At 47.2% G+C, this 24,996-nt stretch overlaps 1 protein-coding gene across 3 annotated transcripts in view; it reads left to right on the forward strand.

The window, feature by feature from the left end:
- The window catches only part of EME2 (essential meiotic structure-specific endonuclease subunit 2), a 476,808-nt gene that overhangs the window by 396,599 nt on the left and 55,213 nt on the right, over positions 1-24,996 (forward strand). For all 3 annotated transcript variants that reach the window (XM_069646994.1, XM_069646995.1, XM_069646996.1), the window contains one exon: positions 15,718-15,833. In XM_069646994.1, the coding sequence (XP_069503095.1) occupies positions 15,718-15,833 (116 nt within the window). The remainder of the gene's footprint in view (positions 1-15,717; positions 15,834-24,996) is intronic.

Raw genomic sequence — 24,996 nt, forward strand, 5'->3', positions numbered from 1 at the left:
GACGTTCAGCAGTAATATAGTGTCTTGACTCCGAGGAGCTTAATCGAAAAACAAGGTGTTCAAGATTCTCCTAAAGGACCAATAGGAGGGATACATTCTCAAGAACAAGGGGAGATTGTTCCACAGCTTGGCGGTGACAACAGGGAAGCTTGAGCCTCCTGCAGATTGGCGATTGAAGCTGGGCACTTTGAGCAAGTGGTCGTGTGAGGATCTTAGTGGGTGAGAGGGGGTGTATTTTTCCACGCGCTGAGAAAGGTAGGCAGGTGCAGTTTCGGAGAGGCACTTTTGAACGTTGGAGAGGATCTTGTATTGATCCGCTCTCCGCAGCCAATGGGCGTCTTTTCTGGCTCCTGAGATGTGGGTGTTTTTGGTAAATCCGAGGTGACGTCGGAGGGAATTGTTTTGGATGATTTTGTAACCTTTACAGGTTGTGTTCCGAAGTGCCAGTAAAGGGGGCATTGCAGTAGTCCAACTTGGCCCCAATTATGGCTCTGGCAATTGTGAGACTATTGGGTATGGAGAGGAAAGGCTTACTGGCATTGATCAGTTTGGCTATGTAGGCGGCAGCGGAGGAGATGGCGTTAACTTGACGTGAGAGGTCGAGTGAGGCAACTAGATAGACACCCAGAGTTTTGGCAGCAGGTGAGATGGGGATTAGGTTGCTGTCGATGTTGAAGTGATTGTAGGCTGGATCCAAATTGCAGAGAGTAGTGGGGGAGCCAACAATGAAAATCTCTGTTTTATCGTCGTTTAGGCATAACATGTGTTTTCATCCAGTTTTGGACGATGTTGTAGACTGGTGTCTTGGTGGTTAGAGCTTGAAAGCGGGAGGAGAATTTGGGTTTCATCGGCATAGTTCGTGTAGGAGATGCCAAGGACATCCAGGTAATCGAAGAGGTTTTTTTTATAGATGTTATGCAGAGTCGGGGAAAGGCAAGAACCTTGGGGGACGCCGCAGGTAACTGGCGTAGGTGAGGAGGCATGAGAGGATCTGTCAGCTAGGAAGGATTTGATGCAGTCACTGGCTGCAGGAGAGAAGTTTGCTGTGGTGGTGAGGTGATCGTAGAGAAACTGATGAGCGATGAGATCAAACGCAGCTGAGAGATCCAGCATGAGAAGCAAACAGGTTTGAAAAGAGAGACCTAGGCTAACTAGCTTTCGTTGTGGGCCACAAACCCGTATTTCCCACTGGGTGTTAATTCATCTTCAAGCTTGTTTTTGAGTCATGACTTGAAAACTGTGAATCATATTTCAAACTGTATTTTTATTCCTTAGTCTTTGGTTATTCTTCACCAAAATATCTGTGGTAAAATTTACAGCAAACAATCACTGTATGGCGAATGCATTTCGGATACAATCCTTCATCAGAGGCCAGTCTTTTCTTGGTACTGTACTACACAAAATATACCATAATTACAGTTTTCATAACATTATGCACCATTTGAACATAGGGTACCCACATTTGAGAAAAAACACATAAGAGAAAAGTAACATATAGAGAAAAACATATAGACATGAACAAAATTAGATGCCAAAAAAATCTGAATCCAAAGGCAATTGCAATCTAGTTAAATGCATAGCGTATTATTTTCATGCGTCTCATAGTCTCATTGCTTAGTGAGCTATTGTTGGTTATCAGCCTGTGTTGTCTCAGACCTGTTGTGAAATGGTGTATCCATTACAGGATGTTATATCGTTCCCATTTCCCTTTCAATCATTCACATAATGATAAGTGTGTACTTATGAATAAATACATTTACACCCATGTGCATATCCACGTGCTAACCCTGTGTCTATAATGTATTATCACCCATGCAACGTGTCAGCTCCACTAACCTGTCTGCAAGGCGCTGCCCTGCTCAAAAAGCGGTTTGCAGCATTCTTGAATATCCCTCTAAAAACGAGTAATGCCAATAATATTGTAAGCGTTTCATTGTCATATGGTGAAAAATTAAGCACGTATTGTTACAGAAAGTTCCGCTCTTACCTTGGACAGGGGATCGCTATGTTTACTGCTGCTCATGCCGCGAACACAACTGCCGCGGCAAGCGTCATCTCAATGTAACTACCGTTGTCAAGGGAACATTGTACAACAATATGGCCGACTGCATCTTATTGTGTCAGCCATCTTGGAAGGGGCAATACATGAAGGTTTGTGTCAGTGTCTGCCGACAGCTGTAGTTTTTTTATCCACTGGTCCTAAAGACAGTCAGCTAGTTTAAATGCATATACTAGCATAGATATGCCCGTGTGAAAAATTGTGTATAAACTATTTGTATAAACTCATCATGCATGGTTGCTGGTACAAAGCAACAAGATACTGCATCATCCTTCTCTTTGTGTTGTGTGTAATACAGGGTTGAATAGACATAATTCCACAAAATATTATTAGTAGTGGGCCACACCTAATAGATGCATGCTGCCCAATTTGAGGGGCAAGAACAACTCACATATTGTCCTCTCTTAAGTAAGTTATTGTGGCTATGCGTGGGAGATTAATTGATGTCAAAGTCGCACTATATAATTTGATGATAGTGTTGTTGAACTTGTGGAACTAGCTGATTGTGCAAAGTAGTCATGTGCTTTTAATTAACTCACCTGGAAAATAAATTATGCAAATCAGTTATGAGTGATGTGTTCCATGTAAAAGTACGACTACACCATCTGGTGTTGGAATTGCAGATGTCGCTGCTTAAGCATATGTAACGCTCACCTGATTCCCGTAGAGGCGCCGGTCTTGACTGGGCGTATACCGTATCTTCAAAGGTGATGTGTAACACACGGCTGGCTCTTTGGGCTGGACCTCTGTGCACTGTATGTCTGACTCGAAGGGTAAGATGTCTGCAGATAGAAAATATGGGATTAATGAACTGGGTTATTGAATGTCTCTCTCTTCTTCCCTTTCTCTTCTCTTGTAGAACCCCAAAGGTCAACGCTCTCACCTTAGGTAAGTGAACGCCGTGCTCTCCATCTGCCTCGGGGCAGGGTGCTGTAACCAGTTTCTTCACTGGATAAGGGGAGCAGGCCTCTTGACTTCAGAGGACTGCTGTCCGTCGTTTACTGCACGAACGGTAAGTTTCGAGTAATTCTAATGTCTTTAAAAGTCTTTAGTAATGCTGTCTCTTGTTTTGCAGGGTTCCGACGATGGCGGATGACGGGCTGAAGTGAGTTGAAGATGGAGCCCGTGTGATGAATTGAAGCGCCTGGAAGCACGTAAGTAAGCGCTTGTTGCCTGCTTCACGATGCGCTCTAACTGTCTTTTTATTTTGCAGGTACAAGTTCGGAGCGGCTGCAGGGTGCCGGAATACCCACTGGGAAAGGAGTAATGGCACGTGAGTATTAAAGTTCCCCAATGTCTTTAAACGCACCTTGTTTTGTTTTTCAGATGCGGGATGCAGCGCCGAAGGCCTCCGGAGCATGCGAAGAATTGGTAAGCTTTTGTCTTTCAGATGCCGGAATGCAGTGCGAAGACCTCCGGAGCGCACGAAGAGTAGGTAAGCCTTTGTCTTTCAGATGCCGGAATGCAGCGCGAGGCGTTGATGACAGCCGATGGATCTGGTAAGTGAAGCGCGGTCACTGAAGACCGTAATGCTAACCTGTTCTTTCTTGTCTTTATAGGTGTTGCTGAAGACTGGATTCAGGATGGTAAGCCTTTTTCCTTAGGCCCAGGATCAGATGCAGAAGACACGATGAGCGTTCTGCTGCAGAGGATGCAGAATAACGCAAAGCAAGATTCATCCATCGGGTGTGGTTTAAATAGCCTCCTGTAGTGCTTAGGTGTCTCCTTCCACAGCCACGCCTAGGTAAGAAAAGAGTTCCTGCTTTCCAGAAGAGTTCCAGTGTTCTGAACCTAGGGAGTGGCTCCTGCCCCACCCAACAGGAAAAGTAGTTCCAAACAGAAGAGGATCAGAGGCTCAACTGGCAGGCAAGTAAGCAGCATGGTCTGCTGCAGGTAAGTCCACCCAAGCATTATGAGCCCGGCGCTTCCAGCGCTGGGACTGGGCATATTTATGAGCCTGGTGCCACTGGCGCCAGGACTGGGTCCAAAAGGTCCCAATTGGGACTGGTTGGCCCTTGGAACCTGGGTTATGGATCTGCTTCCAAGGGAGTTGGGAAAACCCTGACCTTTTGGAAGCAGAGATCATGACAGTACCCCCCCTCAAGGCCCCTCCCAAACTGGGCTTCCCCGGGGGTTTTGGCTTGTCAGGAAATGTTCGGTGAAATCTTTTGATTAGGCGAGGAGCGTGGACATATTCAGCAGGGTTTCCAGGATCTCTCTTGGGGGCCGTAGCCTTTCCAGTCAATTAGGTAAAATAGTTTAGATTTGGAGATCTTGGAGTCCAGAATGCTTTTGACTTCAAACTCGTGTTCTCCATCAACTAGGATGGGTTTTGGAGATTTAGTTAGTCGGGTTTGAGGTTGCACGGGTTTTAATAGAGAGACGTGGAAGACCGGATGTATCTTCATGTGCGGGGGCAAGTCCAACTTGACCGCTACTGGGTTTACTATGGTAGTGATGGAATAGGGACCAAGGTATCTTGGGTTGAATGTGCGTGGCCCTTTTAGAGGTAGATATTTGGTGGATAACCAGACTTGATCCCCTACTTGATATTGAGGGGCTTCCTTCCGATGTTGATCTGCTCCTTTCTTGTATTGTTCTTTAGCCCTTTGAAGATGAGAAACAGCTTCCTTAAAGGCTTGAGTGATTGTAGAATGCAGGTAGTCAACTGCTGGTGTTTCAAGATCTTGGAGGGGATCCAACTCCGAGGTTCGAGGGTGACTGCCGTATAAAAGAAAAAACAGGGTTTTCCCAGTTCCCGAATGGACAGAGTTGTTGTAGGCATATTCGGCTATCCAAAGGATGTCTTTCCAAGTTTTTTCAGTTTGTTGCAGCATGCAGCGTAAATACTGTTCCCGAGTTTGATTGGTCCTCTCGGTTTGTCCGTCGGTCTGAGGGTGGTGACTGGTTGATAGTCTCATATCAATTTGAGCCGACCGACAGCAACTTCGCCAAAAATGAGAAATAAATTGACTACCTCGATCCGAAATTAGAACCGAAGGAAAACCGTGCAGTCGGACGATGTTTTCGAGAAATTCTCGGGCCAGAGTTGCTGCTGTTGGCAAGCCTTTGAGCGGAATGAAATGCGCCATCTTGGAGAATAAGTCCACGATTACTAGAATCGTATTGTATCCGGAGCTTGGAGGTAGATCGGTGATGAAGTCCATAGAAAGCGTATGCCAAGGGCGAGGTGGGATGTCAATAGGGCGTAAGAGGCCTGCTGGTCTTTCCTTTTGACTCTTGTTTTGGGCGCATACTCCACAGGACATTATAAAGTCTCTGATATCTTTTTTCCAAGACGGCCACCAGAAGTAGCGCTTGATTTTTTCTGAGGTCTTGGCCATACCGGGATGTCCTTCCATTAAAGAATCGTGATAACAAGAGATTACTTTTTTCTGTAAATCTGTGCTGGGCAGGTATAATCGTTCTTGGAAATACAATAAGTTGTCTTTTACTGCAAAGTCCTTTCCCTGCAGATGCCAATTCTGTATGTCTGCTGGAGTTACAAGTTGCCTGGCTTCATCCTTAACTTCCTCTATGGATTGTGTGGCGGTTACACCCAGAATTCTTTGTTCTGGAATGATTGGTACAGGTTTAGGGTTGATCAAGTGTTCTTCCACTCCTATCCGAGAAAGGGCATCAGCTTTACCGTTTTTTGTACCAGGTCTATAGGTAATTATGAAGTCAAACTCGGCAAAGAATAATGCCCAACGGAGTTGTCTAGAGGATTGAGCTTTTGCGGTTTTCAAATATTGCAGGTTTCGGTGATCCGTAATCACAGTAACGGTGTGTCGGGCCCCCAGCAGATAATGCCGCCAAGCCTTAAAGGCAGACTTGATAGCCAGAAGTTCCTTGTCAGTAATCGTGTAATTGATTTCAGGAGGTGAGAATTTGCGGGACCAAAATGCCACGGGATGCAACTGATTGGTTACCGGGTCCTTTTGTGATAGAACTGCCCCCATGGCAAGGCTTGAAGCATCAGTTTCCACGATGTAGGGGAGTTCGGGGCGAGGGTGTTTTAAGATTGGTGCAGAGATAAATCTAGTCTTCAAATCCTGGAAAGCTTGTTCCCCCTCGGTAGACCATTCAAAACGTTTGTTTTTCTTTAACAAGGCAGTGATGGGCTTGACTATCTGAGAAAATTCGGGGATAAACCTGCGGTAAAAGTTAGCGAAGCCTAACATGCTTTGCACACCTTTTACGGAGGATGGTGATGGCCATTTGAGAACTGCATCGACCTTCTTTGAATCCATACGCACTCCGCTAGGTGATAATATGAATCCCAAGAATTCAACTTCAGTCACGTTGAAAACACATTTTTCCAACTTAGCGAAAAGTTTGTGTTGACGCAATCTTTCGAGGACCATTTTCACGTGTTTCCGATGTTCAGATTCCGATGAAGAATAAACGAGGATGTCGTCAATGTAAACAACAACACACACATCTATGAGCTCTCTGAGGACATCGTTCATAAAATATTGAAAGGCGGCCGGGGCATTGCAAAGTCCGAAGGGCATGACCTGATATTCAAATAGCCCATATTTGGTGCGGAAGGCCGTCTTCCATTCATCGCCCTCTTTTACTCGTACCAAGTGGTAGGCTCCTCTAAGATCCAGCTTTGTATATATGCATGCTTTTCTGACTTGGTCCAGGAGTTCAGGGATCAAAGGTAACGGATATCTATTCTTGACGGTGATCTGGTTCAGGGAGCGATAATCTATACAAGTTCTAAGGTCTCCTTCCTTTTTTGGAACGAAGAACAAAGCTGAAGAAGCAGGGGACTTGGAAGGACGAATAAACCCATTTGCCAGGTATTGATCCAGGTATTGTCGAAGGTGAAGGTTCTCAGGCTCGGTGAGGGCATAAATTCTACTACAAGGAGGAGTAGATCCAGGTATCAGGTCTATCTGGCAGTCATAAGACCTATGAGGAGGTAGAGAGTTAGCCTGATCCTTCCGGAAAACATCTTGGTATTCTAGGTATTCGGGAGGTAACTGGGGAGTCTCTGAAGAAATTGCTGCCAGTGCAACACCAGGTGGAGGGTGACAAGTAGAGACACATTCTGGAAACTGGACCGTTCTTGCTCGCCAATCGATCAGAGGATTGTGTTTCTCTAACCAAGGTATTCCTAGAATAATCTGAAACTGAGGAGCCTTGATCACATCGAACACGATCTTCTCATGGTGTCCATCTTGACTTACTAACGTCACTTCTTGAGTGGTATGTGTTACTGGTCCGGAGGCTATCTCCGTTCCATCCACCGTAGTAATGACGTCCTTTACAGCCTTGGGACAAAGAGTTAGATTCATCCTCAAAACCATTTCATGATCCACATAATTGCCGATGGCACCGCTGTCGACGTAAGCTTCAATTGCATGTAATCGGTCCGGATTATCAGGGCTAATGAGGACCATAGGTATCACGAAATGCGAGGTCACGGAACTGGTTTTCACGCTCGGCAAGAGGACTTCTATTCTTGTCGGGCGAGGTCGTTTCCCTGCTCAGAGTTTGTAACTTTGGTAACTGCAGCTCCTACTGCCTTCTTGGCAGGTTTCACCGGACAGTCTCGAAGAAAGTGCCCTGAGTTTCCGCAATAGAGGCATAATTGCAACTGTTTTCTCCTTTCCCGCTCCTTTTGTGTTAGAGGACCTTTCAGGCCCCCTATTTGCATGGGTTCCCCGGAGTCTACTCCTTTGGAAGGAGTTGGCGGTTTGGAAAATACTCGAGCATCAAACTTGGAACGATCGGCCTTCCTGTTCTGCAGTCTGTGATCTATTTGAACGACTAAGTCTATATAGTCCGAACAATCTTGTGGGGGATTCACTACTTGGGCTAACACATCTTTGAGCTCTCCACGTAGACCTCTATAAAACAGCGTAATCCTTTTGTCCTCAGGCCATTGAGTTTCCACTATCAGTCTGTTGAAAGACGCAATATAAGCCAAAAGGTCTTGATTACCTTGTCGCAACGAAAGAAGCTCATTGTCCAAGGCCTGCCCCTGTGAATGTCTTGCGAACAGTTTTTCCATACTGAGCTGAAAAGCTTGAAAATCATGGAGGACCGGATCATCTTGATTCACTAGAGGGATCGACCAGTCTGCCGCATTGCCACTAAGGTACGAAAGCACGAAAGCTACTTTAGCTTGATCTGTTGGAAAGGCTGCTGGCCAGCATAAGAAATGCAACCGGCACTGATTGATAAATACTGCAAACCTCTTTGGGTCACCAGAAAATCGTTCGGGCGGAGCCAGAGGTACATTCCCAGGTAGGTTGATCTGCACTGGATTCATAGAGGATGTAGAAGGAAGATTTCCCCCAGATGCGGGTAACGGGGTCTGTCCGGCTTGTGACTGTAGCAATTGTCTAGCGAGATCATCTGTTCGCTCCTTGGAAATAATCAATTCCCTTCTTAGAGCGTTCGTTTCCTGACAGGCTGCATGCACTTCTGCCCTTAGTTCCCCAAGTAACTGGGCTAGCTGGTCGGTATCCGAGGTTTCCATAGCGCCTGGACGGGAGTTTTGCGGTAGGCTTTGCGTTCTGTAACGCTCACCTGATTCCCGTAGAGGCGCCGGTCTTGACTGGGCGTATACCGTATCTTCAAAGGTGATGTGTAACACACGGCTGGCTCTTTGGGCTGGACCTCTGTGCACTGTATGTCTGACTCGAAGGGTAAGATGTCTGCAGATAGAAAATATGGGATTAATGAACTGGGTTATTGAATGTCTCTCTCTTCTTCCCTTTCTCTTCTCTTGTAGAACCCCAAAGGTCAACGCTCTCACCTTAGGTAAGTGAACGCCGTGCTCTCCATCTGCCTCGGGGCAGGGTGCTGTAACCAGTTTCTTCACTGGATAAGGGGAGCAGGCCTCTTGACTTCAGAGGACTGCTGTCCGTCGTTTACTGCACGAACGGTAAGTTTCGAGTAATTCTAATGTCTTTAAAAGTCTTTAGTAATGATGTCTCTTGTTTTGCAGGGTTCCGACGATGGCGGATGACGGGCTGAAGTGAGTTGAAGATGGAGCCCGTGTGATGAATTGAAGCGCCTGGAAGCACGTAAGTAAGCGCTTGTTGCCTGCTTCACGATGCGCTCTAACTGTCTTTTTATTTTGCAGGTACAAGTTCGGAGCGGCTGCAGGGTGCCGGAATACCCACTGGGTTAGATGTGGAAAGGAGTAATGGCACGTGAGTATTAAAGTTCCCCAATGTCTTTAAACGCACCTTGTTTTGTTTTTCAGATGCGGGATGCAGCGCCGAAGGCCTCCGGAGCGTGCGAAGAGTTGGTAAGCTTTTGTCTTTCAGATGCCGGAATGCAGTGCGAAGACCTCCGCAGCGCACGAAGAGTAGGTAAGCCTTTGTCTTTCAGATGCCGGAATGCAGCGCGAGGCGTTGATGACAGCCGATGGATCTGGTAAGTGAAGCGCTGTCACTGAAGACCGTAATGCTAACCTGTTCTTTCTTGTCTTTATAGGTGTTGCTGAAGACTGGATTCAGGATGGTAAGCCTTTTTCCTTAGGCCCAGGATCAGATGCAGAAGACACGATGAGCGTTCTGCTGCAGAGGATGCAGAATAACGCAAAGCAAGATTCATCCATCGGGTGTGGTTTAAATAGCCTCCTGTAGTGCTTAGGTGTCTCCTTCCACAGCCACGCCTAGGTAAGAAAAGAGTTCCTGCTTTCCAGAAGAGTTCCAGTGTTCTGAACCTAGGGAGTGGCTCCTGCCCCACCCAACAGGAAAAGTAGTTCCAAACAGAAGAGGATCAGAGGCTCAACTGGCAGGCAAGTAAGCAGCATGGTCTGCTGCAGGTAAGTCCACCCAAGCATTATGAGCCCGGCGCTTCCAGCGCTGGGACTGGGCATATTTATGAGCCTGGTGCCACTGGCGCCAGGACTGGGTCCAAAAGGTCCCATTTGGGACTGGTTGGCCCTCGGAACCTGGGTTATGGATCTGCTTCCAAGGGAGTTGGGAAAACCCTGACCTTTTGGAAGCAGAGATCATGACAGCATAACCAATATCAGTGTTCTTGATGAGCTCATCATGGAAGTGGATTAACAAGTGAGAACAGGTCTTACAAGGCTGTTTAAATAAAGTGTTTATCGCTAGAACGTTTTGCTCGCAATGTTTGTCTTCATCAGCTCGTTAGGCAGATGATTCAAGTGAGTCAGTTCATAAAAAGCAATTTAGATCAAACTCCTTGTTCATTCCACGAGGTGATAATGTGTCCAGTCGATCAATCCAATAGGATTCTCTTTGTCGTCTTCTTTTCTTGATGTCCATGTGAGTTTGGGAAATCTCAATGACTTGCAAGGCTTGAAACTTAAGTTGTGATATATTGTGATTTTTCTCATTGGAATGTCTGGCTACTGCTGAGTTACTGTTCTTATTGCATATGCATGATTTGTGTTCGTTCCTACGTATTCTAAGTTTCGGTCCTGTTTTGCCCACATAGTATATGCCGCAAGGGCAGCGTATACAGTATATACAATTCTCTGTGTTGCAGGTAGCGAAGCACCTTATTGTGATTTTTTTCTCCTGTGTAGCGATGTAAGACCACTCCACCTTTCACTATATTGTTGCAGTTGCTGCAGTTTAGACACGGATAAGCTCCAGTTTTCTTGTGTTTAGTGTTCCTTGGTTTCTCATCTCTGGTGTTTACTAATAGGTCTCTCAAGTTGCTTGACCTTTGGTATGCAAACGCTGGTTGGTTGGTAAATAGATGCTTATTCCGGTCTTCATTGGTAAGAATTGGCCAATGTTTGTTAATGCACCTTTTAATTTGCGAGCTCTGAGTTGAGAACTTTGATACGTGTACCAATGTTGGTGCTTCTGGTTTGACTCGATGTTTGGTGCTAGATCTGGTTTTGGCAGCCACTTTGTCTGATGCTGATTTAAGATCTTCCTCTGGATATCTGCGTTCTTGTAATTTATTGTGGAGTTTTGTGAGTTCTTTATCCAGTTCTGTTTGATCACTTATGATCCTTTTTAAATGTAGCATCTGTCCATAGGGTAAGTTATGTAAAGTTTTCTGTGGGTGGAAACTCATGCGGTGTAGCAAATTGTTCCTGACTGTAGGTTTAATGAATAGGGAAGTTGTGTACATTCACTTTCACGTCCAAGTAGTGAATTCCAGGGTTACCTATTTCTGAAGTAAATTGGATTTGTTGGTCTATACTGTTGATGTACAAGAAAAAGTTATCAAGTGATTCTCTTGTGTCTTGCCATATCCCAAAAATGTCATCGATGTAACATATCCCAATTTTTTGCTTGTCTTTCAATTGAGTCTTGCGCAGGTTGCGATTGGTTTCAAAACGGTACATGAATGCATTTGCATATGCTGGAGCCATAGTTGCACCCATGGCAGTACCAGATGTTTGAAGGTAATATTCATTGTTGTACTTAACGTAGGAATTGGTTGAAATGAAGATCAGTAGTGAAAGCAAAAATTATTTGACTGCTCCTGTTTCACCCTCTTGTAAGAGGAGCCACTCTACTGCCTCCTGGCCCAAATCGTGAGGAATGCTTGTATACAAGCTGTTAACATCAATCGTGAAAAGAATGTCACTTTCGGTTAGTTGTATATTTTCCAAAATGTTCAGGAAATGTGTACTGTCCTTAACGTATGTTTCTGTTTTTTGTATTATGGGCTGGAGAAAATAGTCAATATATGTGCCAAGAGGTTGTAATATTCCACCCGTTGCAGCTTCTATTGGTCTTCATGAGGGTTTGTTAAGCTCTTGTGAATCTTCAGTAGAAGATAAAAGTGTGGAATTGCAGGTCTTGGGTTCAATAGGAATGACTTTGTTTTCGTTTGTGATCATCTCTCTTTCTTCTGCTCTCATTAGAAGTGTTTCCAGGTTGCTGCAAATCTCTTCTGTAGCATCATGATCAATTTTGGCATAAACAGTGTGGTCTTCTGCACTCCATTACATAATCATGTGTGTTTTGAAGTACCAAGGCTCCCACTTTGTCAGCTGGTCTTATTGTAATCTTGTCATCAGTATATACATTTTGAATAATTGACATCTTGCTTCTACTGAGGTTTTTATTTTTTGGTGCACCAATTCGGATTTTTCTTAGATCTGATCATTTTTTTTCAAAAATGTCAATTGCTGGTACATTAATAGGGGCTACAAATGTGCTCTTGGGTTTGATTTCCACTAGATCAGGTTGTTCATGTGCTGTAGTTGTTCTCATTATGCATCTCTGCAAAGAAAACCTTAAGTTTCAATTTCCTGGTCAGTTTGTGAAGTTCCACTTTTGTGTTGAATAGGCTGGTTCCAAAGGTTGGTACAAATTTAAGGCCCTTTTGTAAAACAGCTTCTTCTTTTCTATTTAACACTCAATCATAAATGTTCACTACTAAGTTCCTCGAGCCCGAAATCCCTTGGCCTTTTCCTTTTCCCCTGATGTCTTTGATGTCATGTAGTTGATTTTTCAGCTCAAGCAGGGCAGTTTCCGTTGCATGCCTTCTGCGGAAGCCTGATTGACGGGTGATGAGGATGTGGTTGGCTTCAATGTATTGTTGTACTTGGATGTAGGCTGTATGGTCGAGGATCTTTAGGATGAAGGGCACTGTTGTGATGGGACAGTAGTTGGTTGGGATGGAGAGGTCGAGGGAGTTTCTTTTTTAGTAGCGGGAGGATCCATGCTTTATTCAGGGATGCTGGAACAGTTTTTGTGGTGAAGGAGGCATTGATTATGGCTTTGATGAATGGTGTGAGCGACTCTGCGCAGTCTTTGATGATGGAGGCCGGGCAAATTTCACTTTTGCATTGGGATGGCTTGAGGCTTTTGATTATGTTAGCTACTTCCAGTTCTGAGACAGTGTGAAAGTCAAAAGGTGTGGAGGATGGGGAGTGTGGTGCCGCAGGATGAGAAGAGGGTGGTGGTTTGGCTCGGATGGCTTGTTGCTTGGAGCAGATTTTTTTCTGGAGTGTGCAGATTTTTCCTGTAAGGACTTCACCTTAGTGAACCAGTCTAATGTGTGAACAGGGACTGGAGACTCGAGTTCGCGCAAGATAATGAAGAGTTTATGAGAATTAGAATTGGCGCTGAGTACACAGCTTGCCAGCGCTGGTGAAGTTGGTTGGGCAGACTAGTCGCACTACTGCCAAGGTGGTGATGTGCTCTATGTTTGAATCTCTGGACCCAGCACCACTACTCCAGTGTGGCTAGACCTGTGATTAGCCATGCACTGCTTGTTATTTTCCCACATGGAGAAATCTCTGTGAAGATGATTCTCCCTGCTGGTGGGCCAGAGGTCCTTCCCCACCTGTATTGCTGGCCAATGCCTTTAGATTCCTGGGCTTTAGTGTGGCCTGTGTTTTGTCGGCCCGCTCCCCACAGTCAGCAGTGGGCCGGCTCCGGTCCTGTTGAACGTTTCCCCCGGAGGACACAGCACACGCGGCCAAGCACATTGGGCTCTCCAGGTGTGGCGGGGGCCTGATCCACCTGTGGACTCTCTAGGGAGCCACGCCGGGGGTCAGAACGCTTCTTCCCTGCCCGGCTCAGAACAGCTCTGAGGTGTACTCACCGAATTGCTCTTACCGCCGGCGGCACTCCTCGCAATGTGGACCAGCGCTCCCAGTGCTTTGTCTTATCCATGATGATCACCAGCAGTGCTCACAGGGTGCTGGAGTGTGCCAGGTCCCCGGGGATAGGCTCATATCTTCGAGCGCTCACGGGCAATCAAACGGCAATCAACATCAGCGGAGCAGGGCTGCGCTAAGGAGGCCACAGCCCTGCGGGGGTGCTATTCACTTTAGCTCCTTTTCTCATATCAATTTTCAGTTCTTAGTATGATTAACTTTAGTTTCCACTTGGACTACCTCTGACACACTAATTTGTATCACTTTTTCTTGGTTCCTTTCTCTAAGGTCCTGTAGACGGTTAGTTTCTGCTTTGGCCATAGTGTCTTTGCTTGGCCCTCATCTATCTTGTGCGGTGGTTTCTCCTTCAGTCACTGTTTGATTCCACTTTCCCATGGGCTTTGTGATTTCCAGTTAGTTGGCTATGTCTACCTTTTTTTCTTTCTCTTAAGCGCTGGTGATTTCCCTTTAGGTTCCTATGTATCTGTAGGTTACCTTCTTTTATCGTACTTCACTGCCTTTTTAGTTCTCGTCTTCCTGTCACTGTTCGCTTCTCCTCTTATAAACCTGTTTGTGCTTGGCTCCATCTCTTGGGCCCTAGATGTTTCCTTTGGGATAGCTTTTTCTCTATTTAGTTCCTTATCTCTGAGAAGCTTGCTGTGCCCTAGAAGTTATTGCAAGTGTGAGCTTGTAATTGTAAATTTATACAGCGCTTATGCACGGGTGGAATGCTTCCAAGCGCTTCAAGGTGGGAGAGGAACAAGGGAATACAGTAATCATTCTTAGGCCTTGAAGTTTCCGAATGATCTAACCAGAAAAACTAGTGTACTAAGCCTGACTGCATTTCTCTTAGTGCAAGTGCATGAAGTGTTCAAGTTTTCGACCAGCTAGGGAGGGGGGACAGAGAAAGGTGGGGAGTGGGGACAGGGCAGACAAGCTTACTAGTCCTAGTATATTTCTTTAATGCATGCGTACAGACAGAGGTGCAAGGAAGAGGGCCTGGGAGTGACAAAGGCGTCCAGTCCAACAGGGCCCTGGGTTAAGTGCAGAGAGGTTGCCTCGCTCATAGAGCGTAAGCAGAAAGTGCTGTAGTGCTGAATATAGTGCAGTGGCCCGGAGGCAATTGCAAAGACTGGCGGGGGGCAGGGGGCTGGGACCTGTAAGGCTCTGGAGGTGAACCCGCCAACCAGTCAGCAAAACCTGAACAGAGTTAGGGAGGAGAAGGAGGAAGGAGGGTGGGGAAAAAAGAACAGAGTTTAGCAGAGAAGACAAAAGTCTTGAGGAGTTTCTGGAAAACCTAAGGAGCTCTGGCTCAAGACGGAGAGAGGCAGGGAGGCTGTTCCAGAGGCAAGCACTTGCAGAGGATAAAGATCTACCCCCAAATCTCTGTTTGTGAAAGCGGCTCACCCGCAGAGAGTTGGAGGAGGACGAGCAGAGGACTCTAGAGGGAGAGCATTTAGGAAGAGAGCGTTGTACATAGTGCGGGCCCTGACACCGGCCCCAGAAAGCCTTGTGGACTATGCAGAGTTGGGCTTTACAAAGTTCGACAAATCAAACCTTCAAGGGAAACCTAAGCGAAAAAAGCAAGTGAAACACCAGACGTCATTTTAAGAATATGCCACGGTTTTCTTTAGCTGTATTCTCCGAGTCCCTCTGGTCCGTAGATCTCTTTTGTTCCCTTATTTATGGCAGTGGTGGTTCTCATTGCATTACCCCTTGTGTGGGTTTAGTTTTCCTCCCTCTGGATATTCTGGTGCCACATTGGTCACTGCATCTTTGTTGTTTCAACTTCTTGCAGTCATGTTTGGTTCTCCTTAGGTCACTGTCTTTGTAATCAATTCCTTTGTCTCCATGCTTGTTGGTTTCTCCTCAAGCACTGTCTGTGTTTTATTTCCTTTTTCTAGTAGCCCTCAGTGTTTAGTGTTTCCTGGGTCGCTGTGTATGTTTGGTTCTCCTTCACAGAGTGTTTGGCTGTTCACCTGTTATCAATATACCACAGGGGAAAAGCATTCCTTTCTCTCAAGAGCAACTTGCTGCTTTTCTGATCACCATGTCTATTTGGTTTCCCTCCTCTTAGGCATTGGTGGTTTTGCAGTTATGGTCCCACACTGACGTCCTCTTCCTAGATACCTGGCAAGAGTTCGGCCAACATATTGCTGCTGTGACTAAGGCAGTAGCCCAACGCCCCTTCAAGTGAGTATACCATCTGCTCTGTTTGAACAGATTGATTTAAAATGTTCAGTAATCGTAACATATGCCAAATTAAGCTCTTTTGCCGTTGTATCTGGCTTTTTAAGTCACCAGTAGCACTGAAAGACATTGCAAGCTGCACCATGGAAGAACTGCACCCCTGACAGCCCATAGAAGTCCCCTCTTGCCATATATTTATACATAGGATCAAGTAAACGCCTTCATGTGATAGGAGTATACGTCAAAGTAGCTGCACCGGAGGTGAAAGTTAAAGTACAAACTTTTGCCTAGTGCTCTTCTCCACTTACTAGGAACATACAGTAGGCTTACAATCGCAGAGACCCCCACTCTCCATCATGTAATAATGATCATGGGCACACTGACGAATCTCAGGATATCATCCCTTCTTTTCTAGGGGGCAGCCCTTTCCCCTGTGGCCAGGGAGGTGAGACGCTACCCGATAGTCCCCTTCGGGGTGGTACTCAGCGGGAGGATCATAGGGGGAGAGATCCCCCCCATAGGAATAGGGATGATTATCCAGAGAGAAGGCGGTACGTCCAGCAGATAGTAACCCCTATCCCACCCACATACCCTGTTTAGACTCCACCTCCCCCACACACTTCCATGTGTCTCTGTAGGGTAGATGGCATCACTTCCTCTAGAAGTACTGAGAGGGGGAAGAGTAGAGTTGAATTAGGGAAGGCTCACTCAGAAACTGGGATGAAGAAGAACACTAACAACCCAGTAGAGAGGGAGAGCATCCTCACTGAGATGAGAAGAAAGCGCTGAGTAATGCGGAACACCCTGTGTATCCAAAGTGGACAGACTATACATTCTAAAACAATTAAATTAGACCGTATGATAAAAAGGGAAGAAGGACTTTGTTGGAAGAGAAGCCCGCTGGAGCGAAACCTGAAGATTCGAAAGTGAGAAGAGCGGCAGGCAAGGAGAGCACGAACCGAGATGCTTACCCGAAAGCAGAGGTGTTAAGGGAAGGTCTGCCATGGATGGAGTGGCATACGAGCAGAAGCTCCAGACAGCCAGCCGGTCGAGAAACACCACAGCCCCTGCAAAAGTCAGAAGGAGCCAGAGCAGGAGGCCGCAGAGACCCACGGACAAGCACCCTGTGAAGCTCTGGGTGGCCGGAAACAGTTGGTGGGACCCGAAGGGTGGATGACCAGATCAAAAGGGTCTCAGACCCCAAGCACATATTGAGCAGCCTCCTAAGCCTTCTTCCTCTTCTCAGTAGTTGGGAAAGAAGATTCCCAGATACTACAAGCCAAAAGAACACAGAAATGAGGGTCTAGGACCCACAGTTGAAGAGTGAACTGTGGAGCAGATACAGTCCCTTGCAGGTTAGTGAACCAGGGCTATCCAGAAGAAATAAAATATTGTGAAAGGCCTGGGGAAGGGAGGTATTCACCCACTGTTTGTTGAACTTTCTTCAGTGCCTGAGAAAGGCCATGGGAAGGGAGACATTACTCCACTGTTTGTTACATTGTGTGAGAGACCTGAGAAAGGCCAGGGGAAGAGAGATATTCCCCCATTGTTTGTTGAACTTTCTGAAAAGCCTGAGAAAGGCTATGGGGCGGGGAGACATTCCCCCCATTAATATTGAACTGCCTGAATGGGGCTAAAGCCAGGGGAAGGAAGAGATTCCCCCATCAAATCCTGCGTTGCATAAGCATCATGAGAAAGGTCAAAGGGAGACCCCCCTGCCCCCACAGAGACTTGAGCTATCAAAAATTGAGAAAGATTAGGGAGAGGGAGGCATCCCCATGACATCATGAATTGGGATCTGTAAAGAAGGCATGGTATTAACAGTAAGACAGACACAAGTGGCCACAGTTGAAGGGTGTTTATTGAACTTCAAAAAGGGTTTGATAAACGCCTATCTAATCCTAAATCTATAGATGGGAGCAAGCTAAGACCATCAAATAATAATAATGCAGTCCTAGTGGTGTCTTGTCAAAATAAAAGGGCCCATACCAAAATAAACTATTGCCATTCCTTACCTCTAAATACAAATAGTGTAGGGAATAATGTAATGAAAAAGAAAGAAGTGTTCAAAATTATATGTCAGGATGTTCAGGCCGTTGGCCTCCCTTGCCCACGTTTTCAGCACGGGACAAAGCGGTTCACTCTCTGGCTTCTTCGGCACAAGGACACAGTTCAATTACCAGCATTAGGGCCTTCTGTGCCCCAGTCTCTTTACATCTCAAAGTCTCTTGATTCAGAGGGCCTGATGTACCAAAACAAACAAAAAAGGTATTTTCCTCTTACAATACTCATATTCAGTTGATTCACTCTTCACCCTGGATCACCCTCAGATGGGCTCAGATCCCTTTTATACAACAATCGTTACTTTGGATCCCCCTCTTCCAGGCTTAGATCCCCCTTTTCAATGTTCAGAGAATATTCTTTCTCGGGTGACTTGCGGTTCACGCTGGATCCCCCTCAGCTGGGCCCAGATCCTTCCTCTTACACAATTAGTCTCCCTCAGCCGGGTTTGGACCAATTTCAGTTCGTATTAACTATTGAAGACTTTCAAATTTGCACAGGGTTTAGCTTGACCCGCTGCAGGACCACTTCGATTTTACAATTCCTTTTTACATTTGCCACCTCTCAGTTGGACACCTAAAAGAGACCTTCAAATGAGCACCCACGTGGCGCCGGACCACTGTTTATATCATCTAGCTTGGCTTCAAAAGTTCAGTCACTCATCTGCTGTTCAATTATATTTGCGTCACTCGTCACATACGTTTCACACACTGTTCTCTTCAGATTTCTCCTTACAATGTTGCCGCTTGCAACCTTGGCACTGACACAGACCGGTCTGGTACCAGTATTTCGACTCAACAGCTGTGCTGACTTTATTGGTGCTGCTTTGTTGTAGGAGCCAACGACAGTACCACAGCGTCAAACGCTCCTCCCTGCCTTGGCTATCGACGTAGGAGAGCCCCGGGTACCTCCGATACACTATGCAGGTTTCTTCAGCTTTGATTCCAGGTCTTATGTTCCTTATTCTCAAAGGCTCATCAAAGTAATGGTCTTTCTCTGAAAAGTTCAAGGGCACCTTCCCCCTTGCAACCCTCTTTGGTCTTGCCGTCTTTCTCCTTGTATTAAACTGCCATCTTGGAACTGTTGCTTCCTCGTGTGCTTTGCCTTGCTCAGAGTGTGTTTTCGCGCTCCGCCTTTTATCCGTATGGGGACGTGTGATGGAAGTCAGGTGTGTGTAATGATCAGTAATTGCCTGACCTTGCCTGACCATTGTATTGGGACATGTCTGGTATCCGGCTCGGATGTTAGTCCGTTTTCGCTCACAGGGAGTTGTCCGTTCGAAAGTGTTTGTGTCAGAAAGGGGGGTGGTTAAGTGCCTCCTCCCACACTGGTCCACCCCCAGGAACTGGATCCAAAAGCGGTGGCCGTGTCCTGGCCACCTGGATGACAGATCCCCGGGGGACTAGCGGGTGAGACACCTTCAGGTTTCTCACAGATCAGAGTGGAGGGAGTCACCCCCCTTGTCAGGAAGATTGAAAAAAGCCAATTCCCAAGGAAACCATAGTGAAAACATCTATGACCAATAATGGACATTGCTTATAAGCTATACCTGCAGAAGCTGATGAACCTGAAACTTTATATTGCTTCAGTACGAGACAGTAACCCGAGGAAGAGATACATGCCCTCAAAGTATAGTGTCAGTTTGGACTCATTGAAACTCACTCCCCCAGTTATTTAGTTTCTTTGTAGTGTAAGCGAAGAAAATAGGATTTTGACACAGGATGGTGGACTCTTTACTTTAGAGATCCTGGCAGACCCCGTAGCACTTTTGAGGTAAGGAAACCCCTCTTAGAAATAGGGCAAGATAGGTTCTCTTTTCCTTTTATTACCATAAAAGTCTTTGCCAATCACCATGCCATCATTGAGTCAGACTTGTACTTCTACACCCTTATAATGGTGTCAGGAGTGATATCTGGCCTGGTTGACACAAACCGGGGAACCCTAAAGTTTACCAAGCTTAATGACAGGGCTTCCAAACCCTCAGTGGCCACCTGTGAGTCAATTTGTTTTGACTTATCCAGTGGTCCAGATCTGATTTTAAAACCAGGAGAACGACAAATTTGAACCACTGCCCTTAACATATCCCAAGACAACCTATATCAGGTTAACATCTAAGTCTGGGTTAGCCTGGAAATATGTTTTGTATGTTCATGGCCTGGGTAGTGGACACGGATTATAGGGGAGATGTTAAGGTCCTTCTTCAAAATAATGGAAGGCAATCTTATCACATTAAGATCAGAGATAAGATTGCCCAGGGAATCTTAGGAAAAGCAGTGTTTCCAGACTTGCTGGAAGTCCCTGACCAAGATCAAACTGATAGAGGGGAAAAGGGATTCAGGGAAGCCGACATAGAGCTGGAACCCCAAGCAGAGACACCAACACCACAGGCCAGAGGCTGAAGAAGGAATACGTTACTTACCTGTAACTGTTGTTCTTCAGCATGGGTCTGGCATGAATTCACATGCTCATGAATATTCTTTGCCATCAGGCCGGGAATCCGCTGTAAGAAAAAGAAAGCAGTCTTGCTTTAAAAGCTTGAAAACAACCTTTCTCTCAATATCCAATCACTGGAGACTGGGTTATACTGCACCCATTCAATGACGACCGTCTCCTTGAGTCCCGCCCCTGGTACCCATCTTCAGATTCAAAGCATTTGAGGGGCCAGTATGAACCCAAAAGAACACTGCGGGTTAGGAGGGAGGGTTTGCATGTGAATCCACGCCAGACCCATGCTGGAGAACAACAGTTGCAGGTAACTAACTTGTTCCCTCCCAAGCATGGGGTCTGGCATGGATTCACATGCTCATGAATACGAATATACAGCAGTACACATCTACACAACTACAGGAGGTGGCCAAGCTCAACAGAGGTACACACACTTACCCCTGGAACCGACTCACCTCAAGGAAATAGGTCACACAGCCTTGCAAATGTCCAGCAGGGGAACCCCATAGAGAAACGCAGTTGTTGCAGCGATGGCTCTGGTGGAATGGGTCCAAAACAGCCCAGGAGTAGTCTGTTGGCCAGACGATGACGGTGCATGATGCACCCGGAGAGCCACCTGGATATGGAAGCCTTTAACAGGGCATTGCCCTGATTCACATGACCAAAGTTCACAAAAAGTTGAGAAGTTTTCCAAAAATCCTTTGTGCGAACCACATAGAACTTCAAGGCCCGAGCAACGTGCAGCGTTGCAGTAACCGTTCAGCGGCTGAAGCAGGATTCAGGAAGAATACTGGAAGCATTAAGGATTCGTTAAGGTGGAATGTAGACGGAACCTTAGGCATAAAGGAAGGGTGGGACCGAAGCACCACCCTTGCAGCATGAAATGACAGGTATGGGTGTTTGCAGGAGAAAGCTTGCATTTCCCCGACCCGCCTGGCCGAGGTGATAGCCACCAGGAACACGCTGCCTTCCAAGAAAGTAACTTCTGGGGGTTCTGATACAATGGTTCGAATGGTAGCCCATGAACCTGCTGAGGACGTCATTGAGCTCCCATGCTGGGGCAGCAGCCTTCACTAAAGGCCCTTTTTGATAAATTCTTTGACAAGCCTTTGGGACCACAATGATGGTCTGCCCGGCGTGCGGGTGTATCGTGATTTAGCTACCAGATGCACGCTGATGGAGGCATTGGCCAATCCAGCCTTGGCTAGTGACAGTAGGTACGGCAGGGGTTGAGGGGCCGTGACGCACCGAGGCGGGATCTTCTGGGACCTGCACCACACCGTGAAGCGCTTCCACTTGTGCCCGTAACACAATAGTGTAGATGACGCTCTGGCCTTGGTAAGAACCACTTTACATTTCATAGGAAGATTGGCCAAACTCTAGGGCTGCAGGAGCCAAGCTGTGAGTTTCAATGATGCTGGGTCGTGATGCAGAAATGGTCCCCCTTTCTCTGGAGAGTAGGTCGGGAAGAGGAGGCAGATGGATGGCTGGAGCCACCAACAGGCGGAGCAGATCCGGGTACCAGGCGGGAATATCATCTTGTAGTGACAGAGTTTGAGTGTGTTGATGACATGCAGTAGAAGCAGAATTGGGGGTAACGCATACAGAATTTCCCATCTGAGCGAGAAGGCGTCACCTAGGCTCCCCGGCTGGGGAAACCTGCTGGCGAACTCTGTGCATTTGGAATTTGCTGCCGTGGTGAAGAGGTCGATCTGGAGACGGCCCCTTTTGCTAAAGAGGAAAGACACCTGCTTCTGTTGAATTTCACATCCGTGGCTGGACCGCAGCTCCCTGCTGAGGGCATTCGCTACAGTGTTCTTGATTCCTGCCAGGTGAAACGGGATGAGGAACATGCCTTGAAGAATCATCCAGTGCCACAGGGCTTGAGCCTCTAGTGAAAGAGCAGGGGATGTAGAGCATTATGGTGGTATTTTCTGTGAAAATCCTTACTATCTGCCTCCTCGGAAGAGGCAGGAAAGACTTGAGAGCCCAGAATACAGCTCATGATTCCAGCACATTGATGTGCAGATTCTTTTCTTCCGGGAGCCAGAGACGCCAGTCGTAGGACTGCCCGATGTGAGCCCCCCATCGGTCCAGGGAGGCATCTATGGTGACTGACCATAGCCTGGAAAAGTGGGACTTGAAATAGGGGAACCCCTGAGTGAGGTGTGAGCGCACTCCCCACCACTGTATGGACTGTCTGAATTGCAGGTTGAGGGCAATCTTGTCTGTCCATCTCCCTGTTACTTGGCGCCACCTGGCATCCAGGAACTCTTGAAGCGGCCTCTTCTGCAGCCTGCAGAACGGGACCAGGTGGCTGAACAAGGACATCATGCCTAGTAGCTACTTGATTGCCAGGATGGTCGCAGATTACATCATGGATAGCCAATGTACCTTCCTCAGAATGGCCACCACCCTCTCCGCCGAGGGGTACGCCAAGGATGCCACTGTGTTGAGGCAGGCACCTAGAAACAGAGCAACCTGCGATGGCACTATGCAGGATTTTGGATAATTGATGGAGAATCTAAGTACTGTCAGCAGGCATATGGCCTCCTCTGTGTGCTGTATCGCCAGGTCCTGAGAACATAACCTGATGAGCCAGTCGTCCAGGTAAGGGTATACGTGTATGCCTTTGAGGCGTAGATGAGCTGCCACTGGGGCCAAGCATTTTGTGAAAACCCTTGGTGCTGACTTTAAACCGAAGGTCAGAGCTCTGACCTGGTAGTGATGACTCAGAACTACGAAACGCAGGAACATTTGATGCTTCGGGTGTATGGGGGCATGAAAGTAGGCATCCTCCAGGCCCAGCGCTGTTATGTAATCCCCATCCTGAACATTTGGGATTTTAGGTATTTGTTGAGATGTCGCAGGATCAGACGCCACCCTCCCAATTTCTTTCGGACAAGAAAGTATCTGGAGTACACTCCAGAGCCCCCGAGGTGCAAAGGGACGGGTTCTATTGCCCCTTTTGCCAGCATGGCTTGCACTTCCTGGAGCAGCTTGGCCATGTGTAGCTCCTTCCTCGCTACAAGGGGAATACGAGGGCACCTGTGTTCGAACTCCAGGGTATGTCCCGGATGAAGTATGTCCAGCACCCATTCGTCGGTGGTGATGTCCTTCCACGTGTTGATGAAATATGATAGACAACCCCCCCACGGGGTGCAAAAGTGGGGTCCCAGCCTGGTCACGCTTGCTTGGGTGTTTGCCTCTTGCCTTGCGGTCGTCAGTGACGCTGTGACCCTCCTCCGAAGGCTTGCAACCGGCCTCTGTATGCTTCCTGCGCCATGGAGCGGAGGGCTGACGGTAGGAGGTAGAGGCGTATCCTCTGGAAGATCTGCTAAACTGTCCTCTTGAAGATTGACAGGAAGAGGACCGACGCTGTTGCAGGGCCCCTAGGGATCTTGCTGTCTCTGTGTCTGTCTTTATCGCCTGCAGCGTATCATCCACTACCTTTTTGAAGAGGTTATCCCCGTCAAAGGGCATATCGACCACCTTGGCCTGGACGTCAGGTCTAAAGTTGGTGACCTTCAGCCAGCCTTGGCACCTGAGTGCCACACCATTACCCAATTGGCTTAAAGCTGAGTCTGCGAAATCCATGGCTACTGTGATGGCGTGGTAGGGGGCCACCTTTCCTTTCTGAAAAAGGGTGAGAGCCTGTCTTCTAGTCATCCGGCAAGAAATCTAGGAGTGGGCCTAGCTTGTACCACAACTCCCTATCATACCGGGCTAGAATGGCCAGATCGTTAGCGTCCTTGACGGTTGATAATGCAGTGTATATGATCCGCTTCCCCATTGCATCCAGCATCTTTCCTTCTTGATCTGGCAGAACCATAGACTTGGAGTACGGGTCCGCAGACCGTTTGCTTGCTGTGGCTGAGACCACGGAATCTGGTGATGGCTAAGATCTAAGGCACTTGTGGGATGAGTCAGGCACACTGTATTTTTCTCTAACCTGTTGCGTTTTGCTGGGGTGGAGCTTGGAGTCTTCATTAGCGCAAGGCCTTCCTTCCTTCCTCGTCAAGTAAAGGGACAGTCAATATCGTCTTCCTGGATGATGTGCGCCTCTGGTAAAGGAAACCCTCCTTTTTCTTTTCCTCGGTTACCAAGTTGAAGAGGGTAGATGCCCTTGCCATCATGTAGGGGAATGACCCCACCTCATCTGGGGGAGTAGCCCTGGGAGCATTATCAGCACCAATCGGGGCTCCATCCGCAGGAATAAAGCTGTCAAACTCATCCGTGTCCGTGGTGCCGGTATCCGTGCCCGCTGTAGTATCAGTCTGCGATGCATCCCCGGCTGGTGCTGCTGGGATGGGCAGTGGTGTTGGTGGTGGTCGCCTCAGGGAAGCCAAGGGATGCCTGTGCTGAGGCCTTAGAGGGCTGTACCTAGAGTCGCTCCTTGATGGGGACGCTATTGGTGGCAGCTGCTGTTGTATCTCCGAAACCAGAGAACTGAGTACAGTGAAAATATCTTGAGACATGTCCCTAGATGCCTGTGGAAGGGCCACAGGAGGAGGCACTGACGTAGGGCTAATGCGCCTGACTGGGCTATTATGCCTTGGTGACTCCATGCCTATCAGGCTGTTGCCACCCGTGTCCAGTTATTCCTGTAAAGTTTCCTCCTCAGAACTTGTGTAGACTGTCATCACTGGGCCGCTTGTGA

The sequence above is a fragment of the Ambystoma mexicanum genome, chromosome 2q (genome assembly GCF_040938575.1).
Source record: "Ambystoma mexicanum isolate Mex_15411 chromosome 2q, UKY_AmexF1_1, whole genome shotgun sequence".
Lineage (NCBI taxonomy): Eukaryota > Metazoa > Chordata > Amphibia > Caudata > Ambystomatidae > Ambystoma > Ambystoma mexicanum.